General features: G+C 40.5%; 1 protein-coding gene across 1 annotated transcript in view; it reads right to left on the bottom strand.

The window, feature by feature from the left end:
- The window catches only part of lrrc7 (leucine rich repeat containing 7), a 71241-nt gene that overhangs the window by 29524 nt on the left and 23694 nt on the right, over window positions 1–18023 (bottom strand). Inside the window, exons 5-19 of the mRNA XM_085376619.1 lie at window positions 17685–17774; window positions 17203–17259; window positions 16223–16286; window positions 15860–15934; window positions 15598–15742; window positions 13678–13750; window positions 13399–13416; window positions 10235–10364; window positions 7107–7222; window positions 6771–6840; window positions 4992–5091; window positions 4741–4865; window positions 1685–1930; window positions 1285–1407; window positions 406–517 (exon numbers count right to left, since the gene is read on the bottom strand). Of these exons, the coding sequence (XP_085232745.1) occupies window positions 406–517; window positions 1285–1407; window positions 1685–1930; window positions 4741–4865; window positions 4992–5091; window positions 6771–6840; window positions 7107–7222; window positions 10235–10364; window positions 13399–13416; window positions 13678–13750; window positions 15598–15742; window positions 15860–15934; window positions 16223–16286; window positions 17203–17259; window positions 17685–17774 (1544 nt within the window). The remainder of the gene's footprint in view (window positions 1–405; window positions 518–1284; window positions 1408–1684; window positions 1931–4740; window positions 4866–4991; window positions 5092–6770; window positions 6841–7106; window positions 7223–10234; window positions 10365–13398; window positions 13417–13677; window positions 13751–15597; window positions 15743–15859; window positions 15935–16222; window positions 16287–17202; window positions 17260–17684; window positions 17775–18023) is intronic.

The following is an 18023-nucleotide window of genomic DNA, read 5'->3' as shown; positions in this document are numbered from 1 at the left end:
CTTTCTTAAGGAGGAGTGGATCATATGATGAAGCTCCGTATTAGTGAAAGCTGTCGATTGTTGCGGAGAGCTGATAATAAACTGTTTCTTTTGGAAAATGCGATTAGACACTCAGTTATTCAGAGTGGAGACAGATTTTTGATAAGGCAGTAAAAAGTGAGCTTTGTTTCTTCTCTGATGAAACCGAAGCCATCAGGGCAAATGATGTAAAAATGGCCAAACATTCACTTTAGAGGTTCGCTATGCACACTCCTCGTCACGCTCCCTCTGCCCTCATCTTACAACATGCCCCAAAGCTCTTTATAAGACCCACATTAAATAACTGCGCAGCCTTGTTGTCGACATGTATGTACATGACTCCGACATGTTCCCTTAAAGCTGTACGTTTATGCTATAATACAGTACCTTTCTTATCCTTCCCCAGCAACACCACCTTTGGTTTGTACATTGGTGGCTCCACCAGGGTGGGCCTCATGTCAGAGATCCGGATGTCGTTCGGAGAGCCGCCCATTGAATCCTGAGGAAGAAGGGGGAAAAAAGCATCAGGCATATACAGTAGAGAAGAAAAGGCAGCTTCTGTGATTTAAAAAATGATTACGAATCTCATGTAGACAATTCGTTTTGCTTGACTGGCATCAAACATACATACATTTGTTAAATAAATACAAACTTTGGTAAGTATTTCAGCAGGTTCTGGAGTTCCTGATCCCCAGTAGGATCATGGAGCGTGCTTTTAACCCTCTGGGGTTTTGATTTCACTGATGCCTCAGATTCTCTTATGTAAGGCCACGTGGAGTCATTATTGTAAGAAACAACCAAGTTCAGTACAGTCTGCACTATTTGAATACAGTTCTGAAAAATAAGATATTATCACCTTGTTAGAGAAAGTAAAAACTGAACTGAAGCACTGATTACGATGTATATACACATATTCCGACAAAGTTTGATGGTTTAGCTCTAAATGCAAACATGACTTTTGTTTGTCTGCAAATCCTCACTGGGGTCCTCACAAAACCCTCACAACACTAAAGGTCAGAGCGTGAGTGAGAGTTAGAGTGACTTCAAAAGATATCATAACTTTCTTACATCTTGAACTTACAGACATATGAGTGATGAAATCTGTGCAGTGTCACACAGCTAGCACTGAATTTTGGATGTGTTCAGTGGTATCTTCTGGATATAAAAGCTATAAAAAGTCCACAAACCAAGTAAAAATACCTAATTAATTTTCTTTACAGTTCTTTTTGGATTGTGTGTGTTTCTGTGAGAGAGTGAGAGACAAACCTCAGAGCTCTCTGTCAAGTCCTCTTTGTCGTTCCTCTTAGGAATATCGATGCCAGAGTTGTGCATTGGTCCCTGATCCATTAGCTGAGTCTGAGAGAAGTCCTGCATCGCTCTGTCTGTCACCTGAAAAACAACTCCATTTTTTGAGTTGTGCACTGATTTGCTTCAAACGGACAAACACAAACATAAGAAAAGCTTTTGTTGTTCTCAGCTGTCTTCTGTTTTAGTGATCAGAGACTTGGATGAACTTACTTCAGGTAAGCTCTTGCCATGTGAGAGCCGTTATCAGATTATCACACACAAGCATGATGTCTGTGTCCTGCGACATTGTTGCTAATAAATACATTTGGGACTAAATGCTTGTTGACCTCCTGTATGTGTCTGTATGTGTAATCTGTACCTCTTTAGGAGGCAGGGGCCACGGTGGTTCATATGGCTCTTTGCTGAGGTGTGTATGTTCCATGTTGGTTCCTGCCGAGGTGGCGGTGCCTGTGCTCAGCTGGTGCTGGTGCCCGTGTCCGGCGTGTACGGCGTGACCGGCGTGTCCGGCATGTACGCTTTTGCCCACAAGACTTTGCACTGACTTAACCATGTTCTTCAGGTCCTCAGGGTAGGGTGTTGGATAGCGTTTTAGGTTTATCTCCACCTACATGACATTTAGGACTATATTTAATAAACAGGGCGTGAAGTAGCAAATTTAAATCTGCCAAGATCAGCATAAAGGCGTTGGTCACAAACAAGTAAACCTGATAAGGGAGCAAGAATAAGCACGACTTATTATCTGAAATCTTGCAAACATAATTCAGCATACAAGTGCACAGTTTTCTGCATGTGTTTCTGTCAGGAAACAGCATTGCAACTTAAATCAAGGAGAGGCAACTGGAGGACAATTGCTTCCAATACTGGGGGGAAATCTACAGTCTGACGAAGCAGCTGATCTCTGAATGAATCCTAGTAGCATATAAACCTGAAATCTGTAACAGCTGACCTGTCACATGTGTAAAAGAACACATAACATCATTTACCTGACCAATGTCTTGTTAAATGCATCATTTTTTATGTGCACTGTGTGATACTGCAGGGATTCATTTATGACATCTGCGTGGTGATAACGTTTTAATTTTAGGGGTAAATTGAATTCTAAGGTGCAAAGTATGCGGATGACCAGAAGCAGTTTTTCTATATCCACATGTGGTGTATAATTATGGAACTGTGTCCAAACATAACAGAGATTATTTTCTTAAGATTTAAAGGGGTGCTAATCCCAGAGTGTCTGACTCAATGTAAAGCATGAACTATATATGTGGAGTATATATAGTTTTATTTATGTATATTGTGTGTGTAGAATTGTATATAAAATGTCTGATTATATTTTATATCGAGGAACGCTCATTGTAAATTAAATAGCATTGGGGGGATTATACAGTGGCTTGCAAAAGTATTCGGCCCCCTTGAACTTTTACACATTTTGTCACATTACAGCCACAAACATGAATCAGTTTCATTGGAATTCCACATGAAAGACCAACACGAAGTGGTGTACACGTGAGAAGTGGAACGAAAATCATACATGATTCCAAACATTTTTTACAAATAAATAACTGCAAAGTGGGGTGTGTGTAATTATTCAGACCCCTTTGGTCTGAGTGCAGTCAGTTGCCCATAGACATTGCCTGATGAGTGCTAATGACTAAATAGCGTGCACCTGTGTGTAATCTAATCTCAGTACAAATACAGCTGCTCTGTGACGGCCTCAGAGGTTGTCTAAGAGAATATTGGGAGCAACAACACCTTGAAGTCCAAAGAACACACCAGACAGGTCAAGGATAAAGTTATTGAGAAATTTAAAGCAGGCTTGGGCTACAAAAAGATTTCTCAAGCCTTGAACATCCCACGGAGCACTGTTCAAGCGATCATCCAGAAATGGAAGGAGTATGGCACAACTGTAAACCTACCAAGACAAGGCCGTCCACCTAAGCTCACAGGCCGAACGAGGAGAGCACTGATCAGAAATGCAGCCAAGAGGCCCATGGTGACTCTGGACGAGCTGCAGAGATCTACAGCTCAGGTGGGGGAATCTGTCCATAGGACAACTATTAGTCGTGCACTGCACAAAGTGGTAAATGGACTGATTCTTATATAGCGCTAAAGCGCTCTATACAACATGCCACATTCACTCAATCACACCCATTCTCACAAGCACTTTACCTATACGTAGTGCTATCTAACTACGTTCACACACATTCATACTCCGATGGATGCATCGGAGAGCAACTTGGGGTTAGTATCTTGCCCAAGGATACTTGACATGCAGACTGGAGGTGCCAAGGATCGAACCACCAACCTTCCGATCAGTAGGTGACCTGCACTACCTCCTGAGCTACAGCCACCCAAAGTTGGCCTTTATGGAAGAGTGGCATGAAGAAAGCCATTGTTAACAGAAAACCAGAAGAAGTCCCGTTTGCAGTTTGCCACAAGCCATGTGGGGGACACAGCAAACATGTGGAAGAAAACTAACACTGCACATCACTCTGAACGCACCATCCCCACTGTCAAATATGGTGGTGGCAGCATCATGCTCTGGGGGTGCTTCTCTTCAGCAGGGACAGGGAAGCTGGTCAGACTTGATGGGAAGATGGATTGAGCCAAATACAGGGCAATCTTGGAAGAAAACCTCTTGGAGTCTGCAAAAGACTTGAGACTGGGGCGGAGGTTCACCTTCCAGCAGGACAACGACCCTAAACATAAAGCCAGGGCAACAATGGAACGGTTTAAAACAAAACATATCCATGTGTTAGAATGGCCCAGTCAAAGTCCAGATCTAAATGCAATCGAGAATCTGTGGCAAGATCTGAAAACTGCTGTCCATCTAATCTGACTGAGCTGGAGCTGTTTTGCAAAGAAGAATGGGCAAGAATTTCAGTCTCTAGATGTGCAAAGCTGGTAGAGACATACCCTAAAAGACTGGCAGCTGTCATTGCAGCAAAAGGTGGTTCTACAAAGTATTGACTCAGGGGGCTGAATAATTACACACACCCCACTTTGCAGTTATTTATTTGTAAAAAATGTTTGGAATCATGTATGATTTTCGTTCCACTTCTCACGTGTACACCACTTTATGTTGGTCTTTCACGTGGAATTCCAATAAAATTGATTCATGTTTGTGGCTGTAATGTGACAAAATGTGGAAAAGTTCAAGGGGGCCAAATACTTTTGCAAGCCACTGTATGTACTTTCTTTTCTGTTTTCTATGTTTATAGTTGTTACTTTAATATTAATATTTGTATATTCAAAATAAATCAGTCACTCAGTCAACTAATGCTTTACTTGTAAAATGTCATATTAATCTTAATATTGGAGGTGCTCCAATAGCAAAAACAAAGATAAACAGACACCCTACTCATCTCATACGACCCCCCCTCCCCCCCCTCCCACCCCAAAACAGATATAGCTGACCTTGACCTTCCCAGAGTTGTCTTCCTCTTCTTTCTTGTCCTCAAAATCGAAGGCCACAGTCATCCTCTGTTGTCTCTGCTCCTCCCACAGCGTAGGATTAAAGCTGTCGCTGTCCGACTGATAATCTGCACACACACCATAAATTAACAGCCGAGGGTTTAAAATTATAGTCAGGTAATCTTTACCTGGGTTACGCGCGCGCACACACACACACACACACACACACACACACACACAAAAGGAGTTCGTACCCTCATCGTGTCGCGGCTGCTGGGGAAACATGTAGTTGGTCAAAACCTTCTGTTTGGTTTCTGGGTGGGCTTCTGTCTGCAGTGGGATCAGAGCCTTGGACTGCAAACACACACACACACACACACACACACACACACACACACACACACACACACACACACACACACACACACACACACACAGTATTGTTGTAGGAACTTTTACTGATGACATCTATTCCATTATGTCTAATTTTAACCTGCACCTACCCCTTTTCCTAAAAACAAAGATTTCTGCCTGCTGCTCATTTAAATTGCTCACACAATCAGCTGCAGCAGAGCTCGACTTCAAACGAAACCTGCCGAGTGCTAATGCAAATCACTTGGGAAGGATTTGCGAATCAATTTTCCCAATAAATGTTTCATTGCATTCAGATTACAAATATCACAACACATCCTAATTAAAACTGCACCAAGACATTATAGTTTACATTTTCTATTTTCGGATACAATGCTAGTAAACTTTTCTGTCTTCCTCGCAAACTTTAATGCGGACCGAATTCCCATGACGTCAGAGTCGCCACTTGTAATGCATCAAACAGCATGAGCGAATATGAGTTTCATGACTGAGGCAGAATATGCCGACATAAGTGGTGATATTAGATGTAAATGTGTGAACGCTCTGCCATTAAACAAATTGCATTTGAATTTTAAATTTGCTTTCCTCTTCAGCAGGTAAATAACGCTCCGAGCTTCTTGGGACTCATGATTTCGTTTAATGGCTTTGATTGAACTTAAAAATAAAAATGCAAATGTCTCAAAGAGCTGAAGAACAGTTTGGCTGCTTTTTCTGAATGACAGCTAAAACTGCATCCTCTCTGTGGACTCTGTTTTTTATATAGCGCATTCATCGCAGAGAGAATCAAATTCAGAGGGCCCATAAAATGATTCATTGCTATGTAGCATCTGTCTTATCACTGAGAAGGTTAACATGCAGCAAACTCTCACTGAAAGCACAAAATCAAGTAATTATCAGTTCATTGTAGTGTCTTTAAAAAACAAAACAAAGGAGAGAATAGTGAGAAAATGAACAGGAGCTGACATAAAATATTTAGCATGTGTATTTTTCATCATTATCACCCTGTTGTGAATAAATCTCCCTATTTTATTGATTTATCTTTGCCACACCGTTTTGATAAAAAGCCATTAGAAATGAAACGTGACACTAATTGATAATTAACAATAAAAACCTTCCAGTGACAGGCAAGTAAAAAGGACCTGTTAGTGACTCATCTCCATATTTATACTCTCGAGCTCTGCCAGAGTTACTTTGCATCATCAAAGTGAAGAGTAATCCTTATTTGAACCTCGGTGCAGGCCCTTTCAGCTCCTTTGCCCATTCTTTTTAAAACAACTCTCTTTACTGACTGGTTAAACTGAGCAGCAGCCGTGAACAGCAGGTGAGATGAGCCTCTGTGCTCTGAGATGACCATGTTGGGGACATGTACTGTCTGACATTACACAGAGCCACGAGTAGAAGAGGTGGCTCATGGGCGGTACTTGAACATATGTTGACCTTATGTTAAATATGGGAACTCAGATATGTGATAGAAACTAAGGAAAGGATAAAGAGGTTGAAAGTCTATCAGAGAAACACAATTTTATAAAACATGCCATATCATAGTTGTGGTAATTTAATTACAATGTCGATTTCGTTGTGTGTTTGTGCTGCACATTTGTTAGCACACATTTGTTAGCTACGTGCTCTCTTGGAGAGCGTGGGCAGAGAGAAAGAGATACCTGATTGTCAGAGAGCCACAGAGCTGCCAGGTCCTTCAGCTTAGTGAAGGTAAACGGTAGATTCTTTAACCTAATCGAGAGAGACACACAGAGAGGGGGGGAGAGAGGGAAGGTGAGAAAGAAAAAAAACCAGAGATGTTTCATCACCCACGCACTGTACAGCCCGCAGAGCATATAACCATAGCAACACACTCAGCCATTCCCATGGAAACAGTAGACCGAACCGAAACGACCATTGAAAAAGTTTGCGCTCGTGTGTGCATTGTATCTATTCACTACTGAGTCATAAAGGAGCTTGGTCTCTGCGTGTGTGTATGTGTGTGTGCGTGGGTGTACCTGTTGTCGCTGAGGTTAAGGACTCGCAGTTTGGTCATCTGTCCGATCTCATCAGGAAGAAACTCCAGTTTATTGGACCGCAGTGACATGACGGTCACGTTCTTGCAGTTACCGATCTGAAACACACAGAGACACAGACAGTCAGATTACATTAGATAAACATCGCATAGTGAGCAAGATCCACAGCATCACAATTAACCTATATTACACTGGACATCTTCAGACTGATGAGTGTTAAATTACAGATAGTATAAGACTTTTGTGCATCTTTGTAAGGTGCGTTTGATAATGTTCAACACCTTACGTTTACAAAATGTAATAATGTTGTTTTTAAAGTGACCATAATTTTTGTTTTCCATTCAAACATGTAATATATTTAATGCATCCAGATTTATCATCTTCTCTTTCAATAATGGGCTTCAGCCAACCTAAGCTAGTAATACCTAGCATCATAATAACTTCGAAAAAGAACATCTGCAACATGGCTGACATCTGTCATCACACTTTGAACCAGATAAAACAAACAAAAAAAACACTTTCCAAAAGGTTGACTGCTAAAATAATGATTAAGAAAAACAGAATGAAATTAGGTACAAATCATTACTAAATCATAACAGAAATTGGGACAAGGACAAGAATTTAATGCTCATTTTCAACTAAATGGGAGAAAAACATTGATAAAAAGTTGGGACATGGGAACAAAAGCATGGAAAAGTGTCACTCCTGGAGTGGATCCAAATACAGGGAGTGCAGAATTATTAGGCAAGTTGTATTTTTGAGGAATAATGTTATTATTGAACAACAACCATGTTCTCAATGAACCCAAAAAACTCATTAATATCAAAGCTGAATGTTTTTGGAAGTAGTTTTTAGTTTGTTGTTAGTTTTAGCTATTTTAGGGGGATATCTGTGTGTGCAGGTGACTATTACTGTGCATAATTATTAGGCAACTTAACAAAAAACAAATATATACCCATTTCAATTATTTATTTTTACCAGTGAAACCAATATAACATCTCCACATTCACAAATATACATTTCTGACATTCAAAAACAAAACAAAAACAAATCAGCGACCAATATAGCCACCTTTCTTTGCAAGGACACTCAAAAGCCTGCCATCCATGGATTCTGTCAGTGTTTTGATCTGTTCACCATCAACATTGCGTGCAGCAGCAACCACAGCCTCCCAGACACTGTTCAGAGAGGTGTACTGTTTTCCCTCCTTGTAAATCTCACATTTGATGATGGACCACAGGTTCTCAATGGGGTTCAGATCAGGTGAACAAGGTGGCCATGTCATTAGTTTTTCTTCTTTTATACCCTTTCTTGCCAGCCACGCTGTGGAGTACTTGGACGCATGTGATGGAGCATTGTCCTGCATGAAAATCATGTTTTTCTTGAAGGATGCAGACTTCTTCCTGTACCACTGCTTGAAGAAGGTGTCTTCCAGAAACTGGCAGTAGGACTGGGAGTTGAGCTTGACTCCATCCTCAACCCGAAAAGGCCCCACAAGCTCATCTTTGATGATACCAGCCCAAACCAGTACTCCACCTCCACCTTGGTGGCGTCTGAGTCGGACTGGAGCTCTCTGCCCTTTACCAATCCAGCCACGGGCCCATCCATCTGGCCCATCAAGACTCACTCTCATTTCATCAGTCCATAAAACCTTAGAAAAATCAGTCTTGAGATATTTCTTGGCCCAGTCTTGACGTTTCAGCTTGTGTGTCTTGTTCAGTGGTGGTCGTCTTTCAGCCTTTCTTACCTTGGCCATGTCTCTGAGTATTGCACACCTTGTGCTTTTGGGCACTCCAGTGATGTTGCAGCTCTGAAATATGGCCAAACTGGTGGCAAGTGGCATCTTGGCAGCTGCACGCTTGACTTTTCTCAGTTCATAGGCAGTTATTTTGCGCCTTGGTTTTTCCACACGCTTCTTGCGACCCTGTTGACTATTTTGAATGAAACGCTTGATTGTTCGATGATCACGCTTCAGAAGCTTTGCAATTTTGAGACTGCTGCATCCCTCTGCAAGATATCTCACTATTTTTGACTTTTCTGAGCCTGTCAAGTCCTTCTTTTGACCCATTTTGCCAAAGGAAAGGACGTTGCCTAATAATTATGCACACCTGATATAGGGTGTTGATGTCATTAGACCACACCCCTTCTCATTACAGAGATGCACATCACCTAATATGCTTAATTGGTAGTAGGCTTTCGAGCCTATACAGCTTGGAGTAAGACAACATGCATGAAGAGGATGATGTGGACAAAATACTCATTTGCCTAATAATTCTGCACTCCCTGTACAGTACAGTGAAGGCTAAGTAGTTTAACAAGACGTTTTAATAACTGACCACAAAAAGGAACAGCAATGATCTAAAAACCCCAAATGCAAGTGAAATCAATCAACAACAGGTGAAGACAATTACAGCAAAGCTGGCAATCTCAAAGGAAGGAAAAACAAATGGAAACTAGAATAAGAACAACAAAAAACAAACCTTCAAAGTAAAACAGGAAGTAACCAAAAGACAAAAGGCACTAACAGGAAGTTGAAACACAAGAAGGAAGAGACAGGAAACACTGAGGGAACTGAAACTACTATTATTAATTATGATCAAGACATGAACCAAAACACAAGGACACAAAAACCCAGGACCATGACAAAAAGTTCTTCAATGTAAAGAAACACCAAGGGGAACGTCATTAGTGGGAGCTAATTAGGTTAATTAGGAAGATGGTTAGGAGGAAAACGAGTGGCCCAGATTGGCTTTAAGAATTATGGACAGGGAGGGGTTCAACAGCTTCATAATAACATCTTGCAAAGTAAAATTACAAAGAATTTGAGGAGATGATCATCTAACGCACATAATCTCATTAAAAGATTAAGAGAAACCAGAAAATATCACTGGGTAGAAATTGCTTCACAGGCTTACAGAGACTTCAGTAAGTCACTGCCAGCGGACACAGTTTGTTGCTGAGAAGTCTGCCATGTTAAAAAAGTAACCGTGTGCACTCGTGCACATAATACATGCTGTATCAAAAAGATTCATCTGATTTCAAAAGGCTTTTTTTTTCAAGTAATGGACATAGAAGTGCAAAGATTTCAAGATGTGTCTTCATCTCCATACCTCGCGGGGCAGCTCTGAGAGGAAGTTCTCATCGGCAGCGAAGGTTCTCAGGCTGTGCAGGTAGCCGATGGTGGGAGGCAGCGACTCCAACTCATTACAACTACAGTCCAACTCCTCCAGTAGAGACAGACTGAGTGGAAGGAACAAAGGCAGGAAGGAAGAGGCAGAGAGAGCATGACAGAGATAGAAAGGAAATCATTCTGCAGGCAACACAATCTCTTCTGTAACATTAAATTACTCAGACATGAAAGAATAAGAATTGCAGTATTCGTTATTCCTACAGCTGTCAACACATCATGTGATAAGACTGAAACAAGGAATGAATGGATGGGGGGTGGGGAGTACTGTATATGTATCCAAAGCCTGATATATATTTTTTGTTTGAGCAATAGAGTACTATTGTTGTCCAACACACACATCATTAAATGAGCCTCATCATTTAACTTGGTGACACGTCAGCCTCACACACTATCACCATAAATTAAAAGTGTATTAAAATAGTGTGTTACCTCACTTAAATGAACATTTGTACAGAAGGTATATCTCTGAGGCATTTACACACAAAATGTTTTCAAAGTTTTTTGCTTAGGTTTGTGCTGGAGTAAGCTCCACAGACATGTTTACCTAGTTTCAGACTTTTCATAGGATTTGTTGACAGCAACAAACACGACGACTGTCAGCTGCCACATCTTTAAACGTGTTATGATGAAAAGGAAAATTTGCACCAGTTAATAAGTGGCGAGTGTTGAGAGAGAGGGAAAAGATCAACACATTGAAGAATCCATCCATCAATCAATAAATGACTTAATATGAATTTGGCCTCATTTGATGGCCACCCATCTCATCCCCTTTGGGTATCTTAAAATTCTTCAACCTGGATCTCAATTTCTCCACTCCACTCAGTTATACAGCAAGATCCACAGAAGGCCCACTACAGGACACTATGACCGCCCCCTTTGACTGCCATCATTGTCCTAGCATCACGCTAACAGCAGGCTAATGCTAATGAGACAACAATTTTACATTAATGTACTGTCACTGTTAACATTGCATTAGTCTGCTATTATTATTCCCGATAGACCGGACCATCTGGGCCACCATACGGTCTGACAGGAAGGAAAAGGATAGGAGAGGAGACAAGAGGAGAAAAGAGGAAAGGACTTTCACACCCCACATTTAACTTCAAGTTTCTTTCATTTAGCGTTGCTTGTGTTCCCAATCACAAGATTATAATCCTCCTTTTCCAAGGACAAAAAAAGAAAAAAAAAACTCAGTTCCCTCTGGTTTAAATACTCAAGATGCACATTCATAGAAGCATTAGTCATGAGCAAACAAGTTAAGATACGTAGTAAATATATAAAAGGATACACTCACCAATCACTTTATTGCGTATACCTGTCCAACTGCTTGTTAACGCAAATATTGCAGTTACTATGCAAATATAATCAGTGCATTTTGGCATATAGACATAGTCAAAACGCACTGCTGCCCAAACCGAGCATCAGAATGGGGAAGAGAGGTGATTTATGGAATTTGAAAATGGCGTGGTTATTGGTGCAGGACAGAAACTTTAGAAACTGCTGATCTACAGGGGTTTTCCCAAGCAACCATCACTAGGGTTGACAAAAATCATCCAAATTCAAGGAAATATCCAGCAAGTGGCAGTTCTCTTGGTGAAAATGCCTTATTGATGTCGGTGGTCAGAGGAGAATGGCTGGGCTGCTCCGAGCTGATAGGAAGGAGTCAAATAATCACTCAGTACAACCAAGGTATGAAGGGCAGATGGGCTATAGAAGCAGAAGACAACACTGAGTTCCCCTTCTGTCCACAATTTACACGAGCTCACCATAGTTGAAGACTGGAAAAACATTGCCTGGTCTGGGGAACATTTTAATGATAATGTCAGAATAAAATTCCACTTTGTTTTGTATCAACAGTTCAGTGCTGTAGGTGTAATGATTTTTAGGATATATTCTTGACACACTTTGGTAAACATGAAGCTGTCTGTTACTAATCTCTGAGGAATGTTTCCAGCAACTTGTTGAATCTTTACCAAATGTGAAGGCAGTCAAAAGGGGACTCAACTAGCAAGGTGTACCTAATAAAGTGACCAGTGAGTGTACACTGCCATGATGGCACCTTTCTTATGTCTAATGTAGCAGAGGCTTTAAACATTTTAAGACTTTAATAAGCAAAACAATAACAGTAGTAGTACCAGCAGCAGTATTCATTCTATTTATTTATGTTCTATGTGGATTCGACACATATCCAGTAAAGTCTATTTATTCTACATGGAAACTGAAACATTGGGAAGGGATCACATTCATCATTAGTAAGAAACACTTTAAAAACTAAAGGTAAGAAAAGGACCTTTTAAGGGGAATTAATGGATCTACAGCACTACTTATTGAAGCTAAAACCTGGGACCTGTCCAGGAAGACAAAATGTTTCCAGTGCGCTCAGATACAAATCTTGCAAAAGTGTAATGATAATGTTAAACATGGCATCTGCACATGTTTATGCATAAAGCCACATGGAAAAAAGTATCGATTTAACGTGTAAAAACAAACAAACAAACCAAAAAACCCAACAGAATCAAATTATTCCCATCCAAACTGATGTAGTTTAATATCACTCGAATTTTGGGCCATTTTGGACTGTATTCGTCAACAATTTACCAGCTCATAACTTCTAACTAATCTCTAAATATAGAGAGAGAGATGAAAGAAAAGCACTTTAAGTGGAATTTAAAAAAAAAAAGAAAACAAAAATCTTCTGCCTAATTTAATAAATGCTCATATTTTCCCAAAACAAATAATGGAATTACTGCCACCAAATCTGGACTGTGATGGATAATAATGAGAATGTAATCACATTACTGTAATCATTTTTACATGCAATCATTTCCATCTGAACGCTGCAGATTTTTACTGGTATGCTACTTTTTCAGTGAGAGTCTTACTCAAACGTTACGTCCAAATGTCCCAACAAGAAGAAAATGCAAAGTCGTGTTTATGTTTGCATGTAATTCATGTATTAATGTGAAGATGTTTCCCACATGGACAGCATGTGGCAGCAAGCAGGAATTCTTGTATCTGTAACACAGCTGAACATTTGTCTGTCTCTGAACACACCCCCGGATCCAGGAGGCTAATGTTACTCACCCTTGCTTGGGCTTCGGACTAACGCCGCGGCAATGCAGCAAATACAACACACAGAACCCCCCCCCCAGTCATCAGCCAGCATAACAACACAGCAGCTAACAGCAATAAACAAGGAAAACAACAACCCACCAACGATACATGTCACCTTTCGAGATCATCTAAAATGACAGCAGGTTCTGCTGAAGGAGCTTTTAAAGTTTTTTGAAGAAAAAAAAGTATACACTATAAAAGTATAGATGTGTATTTGGCTTTGATGGAGTGTGTGTGCATTTTTCTTACCTCCCAATGGTGTTAGGCAGTGAGGTTAGCTGGTTGTCATCTACCTTTAGTGTTGTCAGCTTCTTTAACATTCCTGCAAACACACACACATGCAAAATTACTCTGTTCCTAGAGCAGGGGCCTCAAACCTGTGGCTCAGGTGCTGCAGTACATTCATCTCCACTTGCTCCCTGTGGCTGTTAGAAAAAGAAGATAGATGAATATGGAAATAAACAGCAGTTTAAAAAAAACGTATGAGTGTCTCTGGACTGTGGGAGGATTTCAGAGTATCTGCAGAGAACCAAGACACAACCATGACATACAAACTCCACACAGAAACACCTCAACCGTTGGTGTAAAGTGACTCTTTACACCAGGGGTAGGCGACTCCAGGCCTCGAGTGCTGGTGTCCAAATGTCAAATGATTAGTTCATTACCAGGCCTCTGGAGAACTTCGAGACATGTTGAGGAGGTCATTTAGCAATTTGGATCAGTTGTGTTGGATCAAGGACATCTAAAACCTGCAGGACACTGGCACTCGAGGCCTGGAGTTGCCACCCCTGCTTTACGTTATCTACAGACTGTGAAAAGCTGACCAAGAATCCTGGCTACACATGAAAAACAGCCAAGCAATGCCACAATCAAAAACAACTGGGGTTTAATGTTTCCAGCGTTTCTTATCGTAACTGCAAATATCTCTGAAAACAATGACCAATTTACTGAACAGTTTCTGATGCTTAGGTTGCAGGTAAACAAGGCACTATTTAGCTCCAAATTCTCTTTCAGCAAACCTCTTGGCAATGAATGGAAAAACACCCCAGTCAGCACAGTCACACACACCTAGGAATTCAAACTACAGCACAGTGATAATGTGTGGCATTTATTAGTAGTATCAATATGCTTGCAATATTGTGTTAATATAGGGATGGCAATGTCAATATTTTATTAAATAAAATAAAAATACTCTGGGAATACTATGAACAAGAGGGCTCATCGCATGCACCACCATCATGAGATTTTCCAGATTTCCCTAAATCAGCTCTACCGAACTGAAATCAGCTGATTGTAGCTCAAACGCACAGGAAGACAAAACATGTTTGTTTGAGGCTTTTTTTCTTTCTATCCGCCTGAAGCTTAGATAAGTGAAGAACCTTTGTCACGACAGTAACAATATAATCATATTTGTATTGTAATTACTGAATGTAATAAACTACAGCAATACTGAAAAATGTAATGTGATTAACACGTTACCCCCAACAGTGGCCTTACGGTAGGGTTTGGGAGGTTTTCGTGTCGGTATGCTTGACAATCTCATTTTATGGCAAAAAAATAACTAAAGTGAGATAACTTTAGTCTTGTTGACAAAGTTTAACTCTGATGACAGTTGAAACAATATGATAAATTGAGGTATGGTTTTGCAATACTTGGCATATTGTACAATGTTACTATAGTATCAAAGTATTGATATAATATATTATGGGGTGCCTAGTGATTCCCACCTCTAACAGCCAGCTACCCTCAGTGCTGCTGGTGACTTTTCTGCCTTTTGCCTGTGGCAATAACGCTGTGTGGATAATCATCGCTGAATAAAAATATGCTAAAATATCCAATATTTTATTTAAATATGTGCTGCTGCCCTACTGGTATATACTTAAAATGAAGCTAACAAATTTCCATTTGCTTTCATTACTTTTAAAGTCATTAGGCTACCCAGAGTCTTTGTTTATGTTTGGAAAATGACAGAATTTAGGCTAGCTGTTTCTCTCTGTTTTCAGCATTTATGCTACTTAGCTAACAATGTTAGCTTTACTTGTCAAATCTTAAATTGGCCTCCACAAAAGCACAACAGAATGACCAGTTTGGTAAAAGTATAAAGTAGGTAACATTTTCTGAATGACTCATAGTGTTTTTGTGTGCGTTTGCGTGTCCATATGTGTATACCTATAGAGTCAGGAAGGTGCTGCAGCATGTTAGAGGATAGCAGCAGGTCTTCCAAAGCCTCGCAGCCCGAAATGTCCGCGTCCAATGTCTCGATACGATTCTTAGCCAAGTCCAAGTACCGCAACTGACGAAGCTTCCCTATTGACTATTGTGCGGGGAGAAAAGAACAGAGTAAAGACGAATAAGCAGAAATCGGAAAAAAGCATAGACATGTTCAACTGTATATGCTCACATGAAGCTTTTTGTCCCAACTTCTGCTCACCCCTGGTATAGTCTGCAGAGAGTTATTATCAAGCCATAGCTCCTTCAGATTGTGGATCTGTTCCAACACCTCCGGCTGACATGCGCAAAGAAAAACCGACATTTTCACTGAACACACGCTATAAATTATACATTTAGACTTCGCATTTATATTGAGACTACTAATTATGTACAGGTGCAGCCTTTCTTTTCTGCAGTTCATTTACAGATAACACTTTTGGTTGTGTTACTTTATTGTTTAGTAGCTTAAACATACTGCATGCACAGCACTGTATAGTTCAACCTTTTATGTTTCTGCTTCTCTTAATTTTCCATGTCCACATTTGCTAATTTCATTTCTAAAACATGCGTTAGCTGGTCTCACCACTTCAGAAAATTCATTGCTACCCAGATCCAGCCTCTCGAGCTGTGTCAGTCTGTGGATGGACCTGAGAGGAAAGAATCCACTGATTAGTACAGGTTTGACATTTTGTACATAAATTTAAAATTGTACGCACCGAAGACCTCACAGCACACATTTAAAATTTTAAATACTTCATCTGAATTTGGACACAGTGAATTCTTACGCTGTGACTTCTGACAAACTTACTCAGTTTGTTAGAAGTTTTGAGCCCATGCAAACCCCTGTACTGCGGTGACTTTAGCATGTAGCATACGTATACAGCAGAATTTACTGTTTAGCACAGGCAGAGAACATTTGGCAAGTTTTTCATAGGCACAACCCACATATTGAACTATGCTCTTTAACCCACAGATGCATTTTCCTTACAAATGTGGATCCTTTAAAGGGGAAACTAGCAGGCTTTCCAGTCATATAAGATATATTTCCAAGACGCATTTTTACGACAAAGACATAATCAACTGAACACAAATTTCATTAGCTTTTGTGATTAAGTTTAGCAATTGCATTGGTAGAGTAACTGGCATTAATATTACCACTTTTCACAAGACACTGTTACTGAAATCACTGTTAATCTGCAAGTGCTGTACAAGGTTACTGAGTCTAGAAGCAGTTTGTAGTGGAGCTGTCCTCTGTGGTGATGGTGAGGATAAAGTCAGCTACATAACATTAAACCGCAAACATTTAAAACAGTTATGAGTGACACACTGATGTTATATCAGGCTTCGTCAGTATTTGAAAACAGCTGCAGAGATAAATACAGTTTTTATCCGGGGATCTGGAAATGCAATCGCACACTCAGGAACACATGAGACTAAATGTTTCTCTCGCTCTCTCGCTCTCTCTCACTCACTCACACACACACACACACACACACACACACACACACACACACACACACACACACACACACACTCAAAAACACATATGGCAGTTTGCCTCACTTTGGCATTGTTTTCAGGTGGTTCTCCCTCAGCTCCAGGATCCGTAGTTTGGAGAGTCTGAAAAGCCAGAAGGCACATGAAACTTAATTCAATGCAATAACAATCTATCGACTGCAACAGCTAATGCTTGGGAAGTTACATCAGGTCAAATAAGAGAAACAAGCCCCGTTTAATTTGGTACAAAACAGTGCCAAACCCATTTTGACACTGAAAGCATTACATATGATCAACACCCACTGGTATTCATCCATTCAGAGAATACCTGCAACATATAGATTTTCATATGCTCTAGCAAACAGTAGCACACTATGACCTGCATAAAATGCTAAAATGTATAGTGATGAGGTAAAGATGGATAACTGGTTAACTGGAAACAAATTCATTAGCAAACTGTGAAGGCTAATGAACCTGTATGTGCACAAAAATAGAGACTCTGTTCACCAAAGTACTTAATCACAAGCTATCAGAAACAGTCAGTTTACCTCCCAAAGTTAGCAGGCAGATACTCCAGGAAGGCATCGTTTAAAAAGAGCTGGGTCAGATTCAGGAGCTGCGTAAAACCATCTGGGAGTCTGGGAAAGAAAGACAGAAAGAAATTGTGCAAAACAAGAAAGATGAAAAAGGTGTGCGTCCTTGAACGGCCTCAGTGGAACAAGACACGGACAAAGTTCCCAAAACAACCCCTGCAGAAACAGCTAACTGCTGTTAGCCTGCGGATGACTCATCTGCTGCGTGCACACGCTCCCTCACACACACACAGTGACACACACACACACACACACACACAAAGCATGGGAAACCTGCAGGATACTGTGTGGTTG

Source organism: Diplotaxodon limnothrissa, linkage group LG17, assembly GCF_057381915.1.
Source record: "Diplotaxodon limnothrissa isolate DT_005_m linkage group LG17, D_limnothrissa_male_GT1.1, whole genome shotgun sequence".
NCBI lineage: Eukaryota > Metazoa > Chordata > Actinopteri > Cichliformes > Cichlidae > Diplotaxodon > Diplotaxodon limnothrissa.
The sequence above is the reverse complement of the archived record's forward strand: the minus strand, read 5'-3'. Positions and strand labels throughout refer to the sequence as shown.